The 15,449-nt window shown below is 46.7% G+C and overlaps 1 protein-coding gene across 2 annotated transcripts in view; it reads left to right on the top strand.

Moving 5' to 3' along the window:
- LOC137429817 (E3 ubiquitin-protein ligase MARCHF3-like) overlaps nt 1–15,449 on the top strand; it is a 74,196-nt gene that overhangs the window by 28,264 nt on the left and 30,483 nt on the right. For both annotated transcript variants that reach the window (XM_068120090.2, XM_078779886.1), the window contains exon 3: nt 12,084–12,294. In XM_068120090.2, coding sequence (XP_067976191.1) covers nt 12,084–12,294 — 211 coding nt within the window. The remainder of the gene's footprint in view (nt 1–12,083; nt 12,295–15,449) is intronic.

Here is a 15,449-nt window from a genome sequence, read left to right as displayed (position 1 = left end):
CCTGTCTCACCTGGTTCCCATGTGCCCCCAGTGTGCATTACCTTACATTGCGTGCACTTTTGCGCCCTTACCACCTTACTCACTTGTCTGCTTCTTTTGTCTCCCACCTCCGAGGATCTGGCTTTGGGGTAGAGAGAGAGGAGAGAGAGGTGCTGGCTGCGCAGTTGTGGGCCTGCACTTTCGCTGTTCGCTGCCTGGATCGGTACACCATATGGACCGCAATGTTTGTGGCCACCCACAATGGACCGCAGTTCGTTTGCGGCCAAGCACCACCCGGGGATGGACCTATGGATCAACGTGGCACCTATGCCATACAGGTGAACCACTAATAGTTAACACCACCAAGTGCACCACAAGAAGAGCAAGAGACACCTGCAGGGTTAGGGGTTGTTGAAGTTATTTTTATTCCAATGAACAATGGTGACTGCACCGATTGGTGGTGGGGTGGTGCTGTTGATGCTCGGGAAAGGGTGCTCTGCACGTTATTAAAGGCCGTCGGCCACAGAGCACTCGTGGGTTGGTGTATCGATGTTGGCAAGCGCGCTCTCTCTATGCATAACATCTGCATGTGTTCCTCCAAAAACAGGTCCTGGATCGTAGTGTAAATAGCAGCGTAGTCTTGTAAATAATGCTCCCTACCGGCTGTATGTTTAGTTTGAGAATTCTTTCCGGATTCGGTTATCCTGTGGGTGTGTTTCTGTGAGGAGAAGGGTGCAACGTCGCAGGGGGACATATTTACTCATTTGTGAATATCTGTAAAACTGTCGCACTCAGGGTAGAGTTAATAGTAGAGGGAACTACATTGCGTGCCACACTAAAGTAGGTAAAAATTTATCGGGTCGGGACGCCCCGAGGGTAGAGAAGGGTGCAATGTTGCGAATATGGAATTTGGCCTCCATATCCGCTTGTAAATATTCCCCTATTTTCTCCGATACTCCCCAACTCTCCCTTACCCCATTCCCTAGTCCCATTGTCTGTAAACAACACCCATTAGAGCCGATCTTCCCCTTCATCCCCCCATTAAATGTCGTGCCCAGGTCCCCCGCACCACACGTAGACAATTATAGGACATCTTGCTAGTTATTCTTAATCTATGTCAGTTAAGGACTTGTTTCCATTAATTATGACTCTTCGTTGCACCAGAATGTGATTATATGGCACCTGTTAGGAAGTTTAGGACCTCCCCATACCTCTCCGCATCTCTTCCCCATGAAGAAGCGCCAACTACAACAACAACAACAAAAGAGGGGGGCGGCGCGGTGACGGCATGGGGAGTGGGCGTCCTCCTTCCGGCTCGGTTAGCCACCATTGACCACGCGCTCCACGGGGTTACCACGAAGGGGCTCCCTGTCGGCCCCTCGTCAAGGGCGGAGCCGGTAACCCCCGCCCCCAATGAGAAGCCATGGGCCGATGCCATCTGGGGCGGCGCTAACGAGCCGAGGGCGTGTCACTCCCCGCCGGATATATACGCGGCCCCGCGCCGGACGTGAAAAGAGATGCGCCCCGAGCTTGGAAGGACAAGACGCCACCCTCCCGAGCGCTGAGCGACCTCCCCGGCATCTCCACCAAAGTCGCGACCCACGAGCGCTGAGCGACCTCCCCGCATCTGCTGGACACCACCGTACGTGATTCTGTCCCTGAGCCAGGTGCACCTGAGCCATCGACTGCCGCTTTCCTTGCCATCAAATCCCGTGTGAGTCAGCGTTGTCCCGTTTATCTGTGGTCTGTCTAGGGTTAATATAAGAGTGTGTCTAAGTGCCTGTCTTCCTGTAATATACCTCTAGCCCCTGTAATCTAACCTTTTTCCGTACGAATATACTTGAGAACTGAACCCCTGGTGTCGTATTGTGTCATTATAACCCAGCCGGGTGTCTTCTCTTTCCTATTGAGCCAGCATAGCGCGATTAGTCAACCCCGGGTGCAATCGGGGTAACTTGTACGGATACGGCGGCCATCCCGCTCGGCCCACCATACCATCAAAGTCGTATCTGTAACAATATATATATATATATATATATATATATATACATACATATTATATATATATATATATATATATATATATATATATATATATATATATATATATATATATATATATATATATATATATATATATATATATATATATTGTTACCGTCCGCGGATTAGATGTTATTTACCGAGCGGTGGTATTGCCGTGACCTAACAGTTCCCCCGATTCTTCCCCAACTCACCCGATTCACCCAGACGTTGGCCAAATCGCGCTATGCCAAATCAATGATAGAAAGGACACGACGACTGGGAAAGAGGAAACGACGCAAGGGGTACAGTTCTCAAGACCTCCGGAGGAGGGTATAATTACAGTGGTGGAGAAAAGGGGTAGATTACAAGGCAGTGAGGTAAAGACACAGAAGAGATGGGCACTTAATTACCGTCTTATCTTATCCCAGACAGACCACAGACAAACGGAACAAGGCAGACTTACACAGGGATTGATGGCAGGAAGGGACAGGTAGGTCGATAGCACAAGGTGCACCTTGGCTCGGGGACAGGATAAAGCACGGTCCAGAAGATGCGGGGAGGTGTCACAGCGCTCGGAGGGGACGTCTTTCTTTCTCCAAGCTCAGCGCGCATCTGACGTCACCTCCCCCTCTCACTGCGCATGCTCAGCGGGGAGTGACACGCCCTCGGCTGGTTGGTTCCGCCCCACTGGGGCCGGTCCGCCGCTTCCATTGGGTGCGGGGGTTACCGGGCTCCGCCCTTGACGAGGAGCTGACAGGGAGCCCCTATTTGGTAACCCCGTCGAGCACATGTTCGATGGCGGCTCGTTGGGAAGGCCTGGTGCCCTCCCAACACCCCCTACCAACCAAGCCAGAGTGAGGACGCGCACTTCCTGCGCTCGTTGTTGTTGTTGTTGTTGTTGTTGAACTGTGAGGAAGAGCTGCGGGGAGGTATTGGGAGGTCCTAAACTTCCTAACGGTGCCATACAATCACATTCTGGTGCAACGAAGGGTCAGAATTAATGGAAACGAGTCCTTAACTGACATAGACGAAGAATAACTAGCAAGATGTCCTATAGTTGTCTTACATGAGATGCGGTGAACCTGGGCACGACATTTAATGGGGGAAATAGGGGGAGGTCGGGTCTACAGAGTGTTGTTTACAGAAAATGGGACTAGGGAATGGGGGATTGGGGATAGTTGGGAAGTATTGAGGAAATAGGGGAATATTTACAAGCGGATATGGATGGATGCAAATCCCATATCCGCAACAATATATATATATATTGTTATGTCGGTGGGGTAGTGATATGTAGAATCAGGTAGATTTTTGTAGGTAACATGCTCTGACTGTCGTGAAGAAGAACCACCACCATGTAATAAGGGGAGGACCTGTTTAGCCCGGATGTCGGATTAAGGTGTATCTTCGTCCCCATTACGAGGAATGGGGCATGTTAACTAGTTAGAAGGGATTATATTAACTACTGCCTTGTTAGTCAAACCTCTGTGATCTATCCTTTGTCCTTTATGGCACCGCACCATAGACACGAGTTAGAATTGCCATTAAACTACACTAAATAATAATAAAAAACACCCGGAAGCCAGGCATCAAGCATTAGGGCTGACAACCCCGACTTGGCAGGCACACATAGCTCAGGCAGGCCGAGAGCCACTCCCAGAAGGACAGTGATTGGGTGGGAGTTGACCAACGGGAAGGCCGGCGTAGGAAGGGACTAGCTGATTGGTGAAGGAAGGACGAGGAGGAAGCAACTCGCTGATTGGCAAGGTTCGACTGATGACATCAGAAGCGGACTGCATGTGGATTGGTGGAGAGATGAGCATGCAGTGGTGGCCTGCGGGCATTGGTGGAGAGGCACAGATGACGTCACGAGACGGTCAATAAAAGAACTCACAGACCGACATGTTCTCTCTCTTGCCTTTTCTCTCGCTTGCCCCTCACGCCTTCCTTTGCCATCGACTCTCTCTCTCTCTTGGTTCTGGCCTCTGGGGGAAACGGTTGTGCATGGACGAAGGGCTCCAGGAAGCGATCGGACCGACCGTGTTCAGAGACGTACAGAGGCTGCAGGAACTGCGGTTCTCCGTGTGAACGACGAGTGTACGAGTGCTGCAGCATGAAAGGGCGCATCGAGGCCTAATGGGCGTGTTCGTGCGCACAGAGCTCTGGACCCGTTCGCAGACCCTGACGAGATCCCACCAGTGATCGGAGCTAAGTGCACAATAACCCACATGTTTATTTTCATTTATTCTTCCCTTTGTCTGTGATTTGAGTCTGGTATGGGGACGTCCCATTTAGGAACTTAGTTTTACCATCGCGCTTTTCTTTGTCCCGACATTCCGTTTTAATAAACCTGTTTATTTTTGTACATTTGAACCCGTTTTGTTGAGTTATTTTCTTTGCAGGCTTTGGGACTGCCTGCAGACAACTGGTAAGCTTCATCCTCCCCTCCCCTTTCTTCCCCCGCATATATAAAATCCGCATTTGATCAACGCCTCGGAGTTAAAGCTTGCTTTGGCTATTCGTGATCCCTGTGGTGTTCACCTGGGGAATCACGTGACAATATACAGACTTGGCATTTAGTATGGAATATATATTTTTTCTTGACTTGGGTTTACTTTCTTAACTCAGTATATCAATCTGGTGAGTTTCTTTAACACTTTGGTGATTTATTTGTTAAAAGAACCATGTCACTGATTGTCTGTCGCAGCAAGAAGTCAACAACAGGATTATATCACAGGTGGCGTGGCAAAATGTACGGACAGGTGCATTTGATGATTGGTTTCACAGTCGGGAATACAAGGGTTTTTGCATTCTGTATTAGTGGAAAACAACTGCTGCACGTCTCCAAAAGTTATTGCCGCTTCCTCTGGAGATGGTCCGTCAACTCGACAATGCTGTTTGTCATGGAGTGGTGACTTTACGAAATTACGGCATGAAACAGCGTGCTATTGCTCGGCAGTATGGCATCACTCAAGGTCAGGTGTCAAAGATCCTGAAACGAAATGCTCAGAGGGGTGTCCCACCTCCAATACCGAGGCCAGGACGTCCCCGCAGAACCACAAGGAGGGATGATCGCCAGCTGCACCGTTTAGTCCGCAATGGCCGTACCAAGTCAGCTAATCGGCTTAGGTCTGAGTTTGCAGCAACTGACAAATGTGCCTGTATCCAGAAGGCTAGTCAACCAACGACTGGTTCAAGCAGGCTATCGTGCCAGGCGTCCCCTGAGAAAGCAACGCCTGACCAGACAACACCGCCAGCGCCGATTGCAGTGGGCCAGAGAGCACCGTCAATGGCAGCCAAGACACTGGAATCACGTGTTCTTCAGTGACGAGTCTAGATTTCTGGTCTATCGTCAAGGTGGCCACGTCCGAGTGTGCAGACAAGTGCATGAAGCCTACAACAAAGATTGTATAGTGCCAAGAGTCCAAGCTGGAGGTGGTGGGATGACCCTTTGGGCTGTATTTCATGCAGGGGCAAAACTGACCTGGTTGTTCTGAATGGAAACCTGAACCAGTTCAAGTACAGGGCCATTCTGGAAGAAACATTGCTTCCATTTGCTCGGGCAGCCTTTCGAGGAAACTTTGTCTTCCAAGATGACAATGCACGACCTCATCGTGCTCGTATGATCCAACACTTTCTTGCTGACCGTGGCGTAGAGCATATGGAGTGGCCTGCCATGTCCCCGGATATTAATCCGATAGAAAACTTGTGGGCAGAATTAACGCGTCAAATCGACCACATGGACCAGCAGCCGACCTCTTTGCGTGAATTGCAGCAGGCTATTGTCACTGCATGGCAAGCGATTCCTGTCCAAACCTTGGCAAATCTCGTGAACAGCATGCCTCAATGTGTACGTGCTCTCCTGAATGCTCGTGGGGGTTACACGAAGTACTGAACTGTAATTTTACTGTCCGTAATCCCAGTCGTAATTTAACTTTTGTTTTTGTTAAAAAATTTTTTGGCTGATGTGCAAAATAAAGAGATACTTCTGGAAAACGTACAGAAGTTTAACACTGTACTGTCCATGAATTGAGTTCGATATCAGTTTCCATCACTTTCAAGGATCAATTTATTTGTTTCGAAATGTCAAATGTTGTTTTTGTTTCTTTTAAAGGTCACATTAACAAAATCTAGAATAATTTCAACATAATTCCAATGAAATTTTGGCTCTAAGACATCTTGAAAAGTAAGTTCACCCCCACAAAAAAAAATATTCCATATTAAATGCCAAGTCTGTACATATACATATACATATACATATACATACATACATACATATATATGTATATATATATGTATATGTATATATGTATATATTATTATGGTTCTCTACGCCAGCCTTCTTCCCCTTATGAAGGGGGGATTGATCCCCTTGTCTTTACTGGCCTGGCGGAACCGAGACTTATTACGTCCCTCCCGGACACACGTGGAGTAGGGTTTTGGGACTACTTTCTCGCTCGTACCTAAGTACCCGCGCTGCCCTGGGAGCGAGGAAACAAGCCTCGCACGAACCACGTATGATGTTAGTACGCCGAGCGGATTGCGTACACGTGGCCCGCGCAGTCTTAACTATTGGAACCCGATTGGGGCGATCCTATTCGTGCCATGCTTAGTCAATGGAGGAAACCACAGGAACGATCGAATCAAGGAAGAAAGAACAAGGGTTTAATTATTCCCACACGTATATACAGTTCAAGGACGAAGAGACACAGAGCAATCCTTAAACAGTCTTAACTTATCCCTGGGACAACGGGCCCATCTCACTCACACTCACACAGGGGATTGCAGATGGGCAGGTGTTCCCCACGCGTCGATGTCATCGTCCAGAGACGGCCTCCGTCCGGCTCTCCACGGTCCCCGGCACGTCCCGCGAAGATGGTGGCAGGCGAAGGCAGGGACTCGTAGCGCGTCTCTCGTACACAGCAGATGTTGGGGCGAAACGGTAGAGGGCGGACTTTAGCGCGGCTGGCGGTTATCCAGCCTCGTTCACTCGCGCGGCTGAAATGCGCTATTTCGTTATAAACGCACCTGGCTGCGCCCACGTATATGTAGCAACCAACTTCTCTTCTTCAATACACTTGGTGTTGGTTAGCGCGCGCGTTCCCGTGCAATGGTCAAGTTCATCAGGCAGCAGTCCTCTTACCGCAAGTTCTCCCCGTAAGTCCTTTATCTTTCTCTCTCCTCTGCGAGTCCTGTTGTCTCCCTCTCTCCTCTGCGAGTCCTTTTGAGGGCTTTTGCGCAGCGGTTCTTATAGCTATGCCCCTCGAACCTTCTGGAATTCACCCGACTCTTCTCACTATTGTTACGTGTTCCTCTACGATCTCCTGGTCTCGGTACACCTCCGAACCCCTAGAGGAGCCACGGCAGAAAAATATGTTACTCTGTGTTAGAAATCAATAGTGAAACCACACCAATGATTATAAATGAACAAATAATATATTGAAAATCACACAGGAATAACGGTACAACAAATGGCAATTAAGAGTGCACTCCATATACCATCAATAAAGTCAGATAACTCACTGCGCTCCCAGCGAGTGAAACGGACACTCCTCAATGTCTCTATAACCTTTTCCAAGGCAAATGTGATTCGCTCCAGCGGTCACTAGAACGATATCCAGTCGAAGCCCAAATCTCGCTCTCCAGTCGATATTCGAATCGTGTACAGTTGACAATGGTGATCGCCCCGCCGAAACTGTACAACGGCGCCCTTCATAGGGGCACCTTCACCGCTCACTCAACGAACCGCAAAGTAATTGGAGATGAAGCGGTCGCACACACACATCCCCGACAAATGGTAGGATGTTGGGGTGAAGATGACGCGAGGCAAAACCTTTGTAGGTGTCCGAAGTGCGGGGTTCAAAATGGCCGACGGCTCTTACGTGAGCCGATGCGACTAGGCGAGGATTCGTCGAAATCTCAGCGCTCAAATCTGTCTATGCAGATTTTCCACTCCAGCGATAATTCCTATCGCCGGATGTCCCTTCAAGGAACTCAAAATTCCCTCGTGACTTTCGGTAGACCAGGCTCGCTATGGAGCCTTGACGTCACGCGTCTTCTCCAACTTTGCTCGCGCCGCCTCTTCCTCTTCACCTCCTCGTCTTCCGGTTCGGTTTCCTGTATCATTTTAAGTTAACCTTTTTAACTTTAGATAGCTGTTCTAAAGCTAGTTCTAAAGCCGCCACGAGAACAGGGACTGGACCTCGCACGTGCCACGCTAGTCGGATAAGCCCGAGCGGTTTGCGTATCATGTGACTCGTGCCGTTAATTCTTATTGAACCCGTTTGAGCGGTTTTACTCGTACAGTACGAAGCCAATGGTGAGAAATGACGTGAACGACCAAATGGATGCGAAAGAACACAGGTTTATTTTACAATTTATACAGTGATCAGGGCAAAGAGACACAGAGCAGACACTTATCGTCCTTACTTAATCCCCGGACAAGGGCCCACTCACTCACGTGGGGAAAAGGATGAAGAAGGACGACGCGCTCCAAGCGCGGTCGTTGGTGCCGTTCGCCCCGGTCAGCTCGTTCGGCGTGTCCCTGGGATGTTCACGGCACGTGCAGGGAGCTTAGGCAAGGAGATTGTTGGCATCTGTGGCCCCGGGAGAGACCGTCCTCGCAAGCGCTATTAATAGGCAGCAGAGCGCAGGGCACAGGGAGAGTTCGTGCTTTCTCTAGACTCTCGACTCGACTCGATCACACAGCTCATACTCGACTCTCTCGCTCAGGATCGCACTGTGGCTGTAACTCAACTCAACTCTGTTTTGGGGGGGCCCGGGGCAGGGTTTTATAGCCCCTCCCCAGAGTCTTACCCGAATGTTCCAAGCCCCTCCTCTGGCTGCTGTTGTTAGCCACTCCCCTTGAGCTTTCATTGGCTGCCTACCGCTTACCGGCCACTCCGCTGTAGCTCCTCCCTCGGGCCTTCCAGACTTGTTCCAGGCCCTAGCACATGTTATTCCACCCCAAAAGAACACATGGCATTCCAGCCCAAAAGAACACATGGCATTCCAGCCCAAAAGAACACTGAAGCCTACACTTACTCGCCTGCTCCAACGCATACTAACACAGGAAAGGAGACTATGCTTACATTTAATAAGAAATAACTAAACTAAAGCGAGGCTACATGTTGTGGTGCAACTAACTAAGAGGAGGGGGGGGGGGGGTTATCTTTATTCTCACAACCGCAACAATATATATATATATATATATATATACAGTGGAACCTTGACTTACGAGTGCCCCAACTTACGAGTTTTTCGAGATACGAGCCGTCGCTCGGGCGGTTTATTGCTTTGAGATGCAAGCCGAGATCTGAGTTACGAGCTTTCGCCACCCGGTCACGTGGCTATCTTGCCGTGCAAGTACAGTATCTCTGTCGTATAGCGCTGCATTTTTGTTTTCGCATGTTGGTTATTTTGAGTTTACGCCACCAGGTGGGTTCCGGTCACGTGGTTATCTTGCCGTGCAAGTACAGTATCTCTGTCGTATAGCGCTGCATTTTTGTTTTCGCATGTTGGTTATTTTGAGTTTACGCCACCAGGTGGGTTCTGGTCACGTGGTTATCTTGCCGTGCAAGTACAGTATCTCTGTCGTATAGCGCTGCATTTTTGTTTTCGCATGTTGGTTATTTTGAGTTTACGCCGCCAGGTGGGTTCCGGTCACGTGGTTATCTTGCCGTGCAAGTACAGTATCTCTGTCGTATAGCGCTGCATTTTTGTTTTCGCATGTTGGTTATTTTGAGTTTACGCCACCAGGTGGGTTCTGGTCACTTGGTTATCTTGCCGTGCAAGTACAGTATCTCTGCCGTATAGCGCTGCATTTTTGTTTTCGCATTTTGGTTATTTTGGAAAATTTCATGTTCATGTCGAACATTTCATGTTCATGTTCATGTTTTCATGTTCATGCCATGCCAGGCCACAACTTGTTCAGAGTGCCGGCGATAGCTCGCCTTCTCTTTGTGGAAAACACGGTGAGATCCTTAACATCCAACAACTAATGGGACGCAAACGGGGCGCCCAGTTTAGCGGTACACACATTGATGAATCACCCTGCCTGTGATTCACCCATGACAGGTTATAGCTGGGTCGGGATTCAAACCCAGGCTGGACAGTTTAGACTTTAGAGTCAAGTGTGCGTACCTCCAGTCCAGGCCATCCTGCCAACTTGTATGCTGCATACAGGTGAAATATAAAGCGCGAGATATTTTTATATATACTGTATATTTAAAAAAAAATTGGTGTGGTTTTTGGCGGGCTGGAACGGATTAATAGCATTTCAATGCATTTTAATGGGGAAATTTGATTTGAGAAACGAGCAATTTGAGTTACGAGCTCGGTCACAGAACGAATTAAACTCGTAAGTCAAGGTTCCACTGTATATATATATATATATATATATATATATATATATATATATATATATATATATATATATATATATATTTATATATATATATATATATTTATATATATATATATATATATGTATATATATATATACATATATATACACATACTGTATATATATATACACATATATATATATATATATATATATATACATATATATATATATATATATATATATATATATATATATGCGTGAGTGTGTGTGTGTATATGTTTGCATATGCAAGTGTCTGTATGTGAATGTGTGTGTGTGCATATGCAAGTGTGTGTGTGTGTGTGTGTGTGCATATGTGAGTGTGTGTGTGTGTGTGTGTGTGTGTGTGTGTGTGTGTGTGTGTGTGTGTGTGTGTGTGTGTGTGTGTGTGTTAATACACAGCCTATTTGGAAGCCATCTGCGTGGTTAATCTAATTCTCGGCTCATGGAAACTGAACGACAGACTGTGGCCGTCTTGTAAACAAGTGCACAAGAAAAACACATGCAAATGTCATTAAGCACAGAGATGAGATGCAGGTCGAGAAGATGGTACAGTTATTGTTAATAATATAAGAGATCATGGGTAGGTTTAGGAGAAAAACTGAGTTAGTGGTGGATTGTATGAAGATATATGAAACATATAGTTGGCCCTTTACGAGTTGTATTTACTTACTAGTGGTGTATGCTTACACATTGTGTGAGCAATAACAAACCATGCTTCGTACATAGGTACATAATGAATAGTAGCTTTTTGATCATTGGCAAGCATCACCGACCTGCTGCGAGATATTAATTTAGGTTCATTTATTTATTTATTTTACGGACGCATTTGCTGTTTTTACGTAAGTATATAATCATCGAGATTTTTATTTTGCAGTTTACAGTTATAGAAGTTGCAATTTTCAAATGCTTGATATTGATTGAGGTTGTTTTTTTTTACGTATGTGTTTACTGTTTTTCACGTAAATGAAAATTTACGTGAAAAAAACTCTCGTTTTTTTTTGCATATGAAAATGCATAGGTTTTATTTCCAAGAAAAATCTTAAGACTCGTTCGAATGGTTCTGGGATTTTTCCCGGTGTATCGGCTTCGATTTCCATTGGCACGCAAAATTTCAGCTTTCTACGACACTGGAAGGTACCGAACATTAATATCAGTCAATCAGGGGTTAATGGCCTGGTGTTGGCTTAGCGGTTAGGGTGCTGGCTTGGGATACCTAGGATCCTGAGTTCGTAATCCCGGTCGATCGCTGAATTAACGCCAGGGGGGTTGACTCAGCTTGTCATCCTTCTGAGGTCGGCAAATTGAGTACCAGCTTGCTGGGATGAATGATCCTGGTGTGTACCCCGATTTAGAATAGGTACACCATATCCCTGTGCATCGTAAGAGGCGACTAAGGGTTGGTGTCAGGAAGGGCATCCAGCCATAAAAACATTGCCTCAAAAAGGGAACCATGATTGTCATGGGGCCTGCAAGGCTAACCCCCACTCTCGTGGGGAAAATGGCCTTAAAACGATCATTCATTCATTGAGGGGTTAGAAAGATATATATAGTATATATATACTGTAACATGCTTCCTGCAACCCTCTTACATTTTTGCTGGCACATGTAATATTTGCTATCAACCCTTTTTTATTGTTTGATTCTGAATCACGACTGCGTTTCCCATCCTAATTCTCACTTGTTGTGGCATTAGCGTGAGCAGTGATTATTACATCTGCCGAATATGCCACGAGGAGTCCGGCTGGCCAAGGGGACCCCTGCTCTCGCCCTGTCGCTGCTCTGGTTCACTCGCCTGGGTCCATGCCGCCTGCTTAGAGACTTGGCTGGAGACTGCAGGAGCTTCTTCCTGTGAACTCTGTCGCCACGAGTTCTCACTCGAGCGCTCACCGCGTCCCTTCGCCGAGGTTAGCAGAATCATTAATTATGATTTTCCAGTCAGTTGGTGAAGAACTGAAATGCATTATCATCAATCAGGTAGATCATGTTTAAAAAAAAAAATCTTCCTGCTATTAATTTGTCACTGGCTTTGACACCAATATAAAATTTTATTATAGACCAAAGGCATCAAAAAGCTACATATACAATTGCCTGCAAAAGTATTCACCCCCTACCAATAATGCCACATTTAGATGAACTAGTATACTTGTTCCCTACGGGGGTTGCAGGAAGGGTCATTCCTCTCTGATGTATATAGATTACAGTAGATATAGTATCGGACCTCAAGAACATCGGGTTGTGTTCATTTACAAAGTTTCTTGTAGAGCTCTCACCAAGTGGCTTCAGCATTCGAGCAAGTACTCCATTCAAAACTGTTGACAAGGAACAGCATGTTTGGCAAGCGCCTAGAAAATAAATAACGTAAATAACATGAAAATGTATTTTCTGCTTGGTAACTGAACACACCTGGATTTCTTGCCTTTCAGTTCAGTGTTAAACAGCAGTAACAACTGTTTAAAAACGTAATCATACATGTATGTGGTTTATCATATTTTTACTTCTGGTGGAGGCACCCGGGTTTCTTGCGTGAGCTGGTGGTTCGAGGCGACGACCAGGCGACGATGTTGCTCCGATGAAAACGGCACGATAAGCTTTTTATACACGTTAACACGGCGTTTATTCAAGGAGGAAAAACCCCTTGGGGAGAGGTGATATTATTAGTCCCCCACCGGTATACACCGGAGGGGACTATAGGTTTGCACTCCGTCCCTCCGTCTGTCAGTCTGTCAGTCTGTCAGTCCCTCACGCAAAGAACAGTTTTCCGGACTTTTTTTTCTAAACTCTTAATGCTAATGATTTCAAATTTGTTAGTATTACTATTGTTTTGTAATAACATTAATATTGTTGCGTTTGTGGGGGGTCGGCATACTATTCCTTAAGAAAGTTCAGAATGTGTAGATTAGCATGCTCCGCATGCCGCGAAGAACCCATCTCGATGTACATAAATAGGCCGTCTGTCCAGGTAGGAACGTTTGCATGTCGCCATAAGAAGGGTGGTTTTGTGCTAATTAATTATAGGGTCTGTAAGGTTAAATTCCCCTGTACGTGATTGCCTCCCTGTGATTTTTCCCTAATGTGATTTTATTACATTCAGCCAGCCAGGAATTTGAGGGCTCAGTAAAACAACAACAACTATAACAAATGGACTCATTCGCTCACAGCGCCGCCAGGGCCGACAGAAACAGCATTTGCCGATCGGCACATAAATCCCGCCTCACGACCGCCGACGTCATCTGAACATTCCCGAACGACGACTAGACTCCGCCCCCGACGACTCGTAACAGGGAAGCCATACCCCGGCCTCCGTGAGTAATGAATAATGCTCAGTGATTGGACAGAGTGTGACGTCAGCATAGAATATTCGAGAGCAGGAAAAAAAAAAAAGACGCAATCTTGCCAGTTTTGCTCTCTCGATCCTGGCGTTCGTTCGAGGCGGTCGCTTTGTTGTTTTGCGTGGGAGGATGACATTTGCTTGTCTGTGTGCGCCGGAGAGATCATCAGAGAAGAAGCAAAGAAGGAACCTGCCTGCTTGCCTCACGCCAGCGGCTGGCTACCGGTGCGATTCCGCGCCGTCTTGTGCATTTCCCGCGCGGTGGTTCAAGGTGACGACCAGCAAGCCTTACCAGCCATTTGGGGATGCAAAGCTAAATGCTGGCACTATACGAAAGGCCATTATTTATTTTATTGTCCCCCGACGCACCGCGGAGCGAAAGGGGGACTATGGTTTTCCCCTCTGTCCGTGTCCGTCCGTCCTTCCGTCCGTCCGTGCGGGCGTGCGTAAGCGAAGGACCGCATTCGAATTTGGTGTGTGGGTGCAACCCACGTCAAAATCCAAGATGGCCGCCACCATGTATGTCTGATGCCATGTATGTCTGAACCTTGTGAGCTGAATATCTTGAAAAATAAGTGAAGTACCAACTTCTAATCTGGTGTGTGGGGGTATCTAGGCAGAAGGAAGAACGCTATTGAAAATTGGGTCGCCACGTCAAAATCCAAGATGGCCACCACCATATATATGTCTGATCTTGTGAGCGAAATATCTCGAAAAATAAGCGAAGTACCAACTTCTAATTTGGTGTGTGGGTGTATCTCGGCATAAGGAAGAACACTATTGAAAATTGGGTCGCCACGTCAAAATCCAAGATGGCCGCCACCATATATATGTCTGAACCTTGTGAGCGAAATATCTCGAAAAATAAGCGAAGTATCAACTTCTAATTTGGTGTGTGGGTGTATCTCGGCATAAGGAAGAACGCTATTGAAAATTGGGTCGCCACGTCAAAATCCAAGATGGCCGCCACCATATATATGTCGGAACCTTGTGAGCGAAATATCTCGAAAAATAAGCGAAGTACCAACTTCTAATCTGGTGTGTGGGTGTATCTCGGCACAAGGAAGAACGCTCTTTAAAATTGGGTCGCCACGTCAAAATCCAAGATGGCCGCCGCCATGTATGTCTGAACCTTGTGAGATGAATAGCTTGAAAAATAAGCGAAGTACCAACTTCTAATTTGGTGTGTGTGTGTATCTCGGCATAAGGAAAAAGGCTCTTGAAAATTGGGTCGCCACGTCAAAATCCAAGATGGCCGCCACCATATATATGTCTGAACATTGTGAGCGAAATATCTTGAAAAATAAGCGAAGTACCAACTTCTAATCTGGTGTGTGGGTGTATCTAGGCATAAGTAAGAACGCTATTGTAAATTGGGTCGCCACGTGAAAATCCAAGATGGCCGCCACCATATATATGTCTGAACATTGTGAGCGAAATATCTTGAAAAATAAGCGAAGTACCAACTTCTAATCTGGTGTTTGGGTGTATGTAGGCACAAGGAAGAACGCTATTGAAAATTGGGTCGCCACGTCAAAATCCAAGATGGCCGTCGCCATGTATGTCTGAACCTTGTGAGCGGAATATCTTGAAGAATAAGCGAAGTACCAACTTTTAATCTGGTGTGTGGGTGTATCTAGGCATAAGGAAGAACGCTATTGAAAATTGGGTCGCCACGTCAAAATACAAGATGGCCACCTCCATGTATGTCTGAACCTTGTGAGCGAAATA

This window comes from Myxine glutinosa, chromosome 6 (genome assembly GCF_964187855.1).
Source record: "Myxine glutinosa chromosome 6, kmMyxGlut1.1, whole genome shotgun sequence".
Lineage (NCBI taxonomy): Eukaryota > Metazoa > Chordata > Myxini > Myxiniformes > Myxinidae > Myxine > Myxine glutinosa.
The sequence above is the reverse complement of the archived record's forward strand: the minus strand, read 5'-3'. Positions and strand labels throughout refer to the sequence as shown.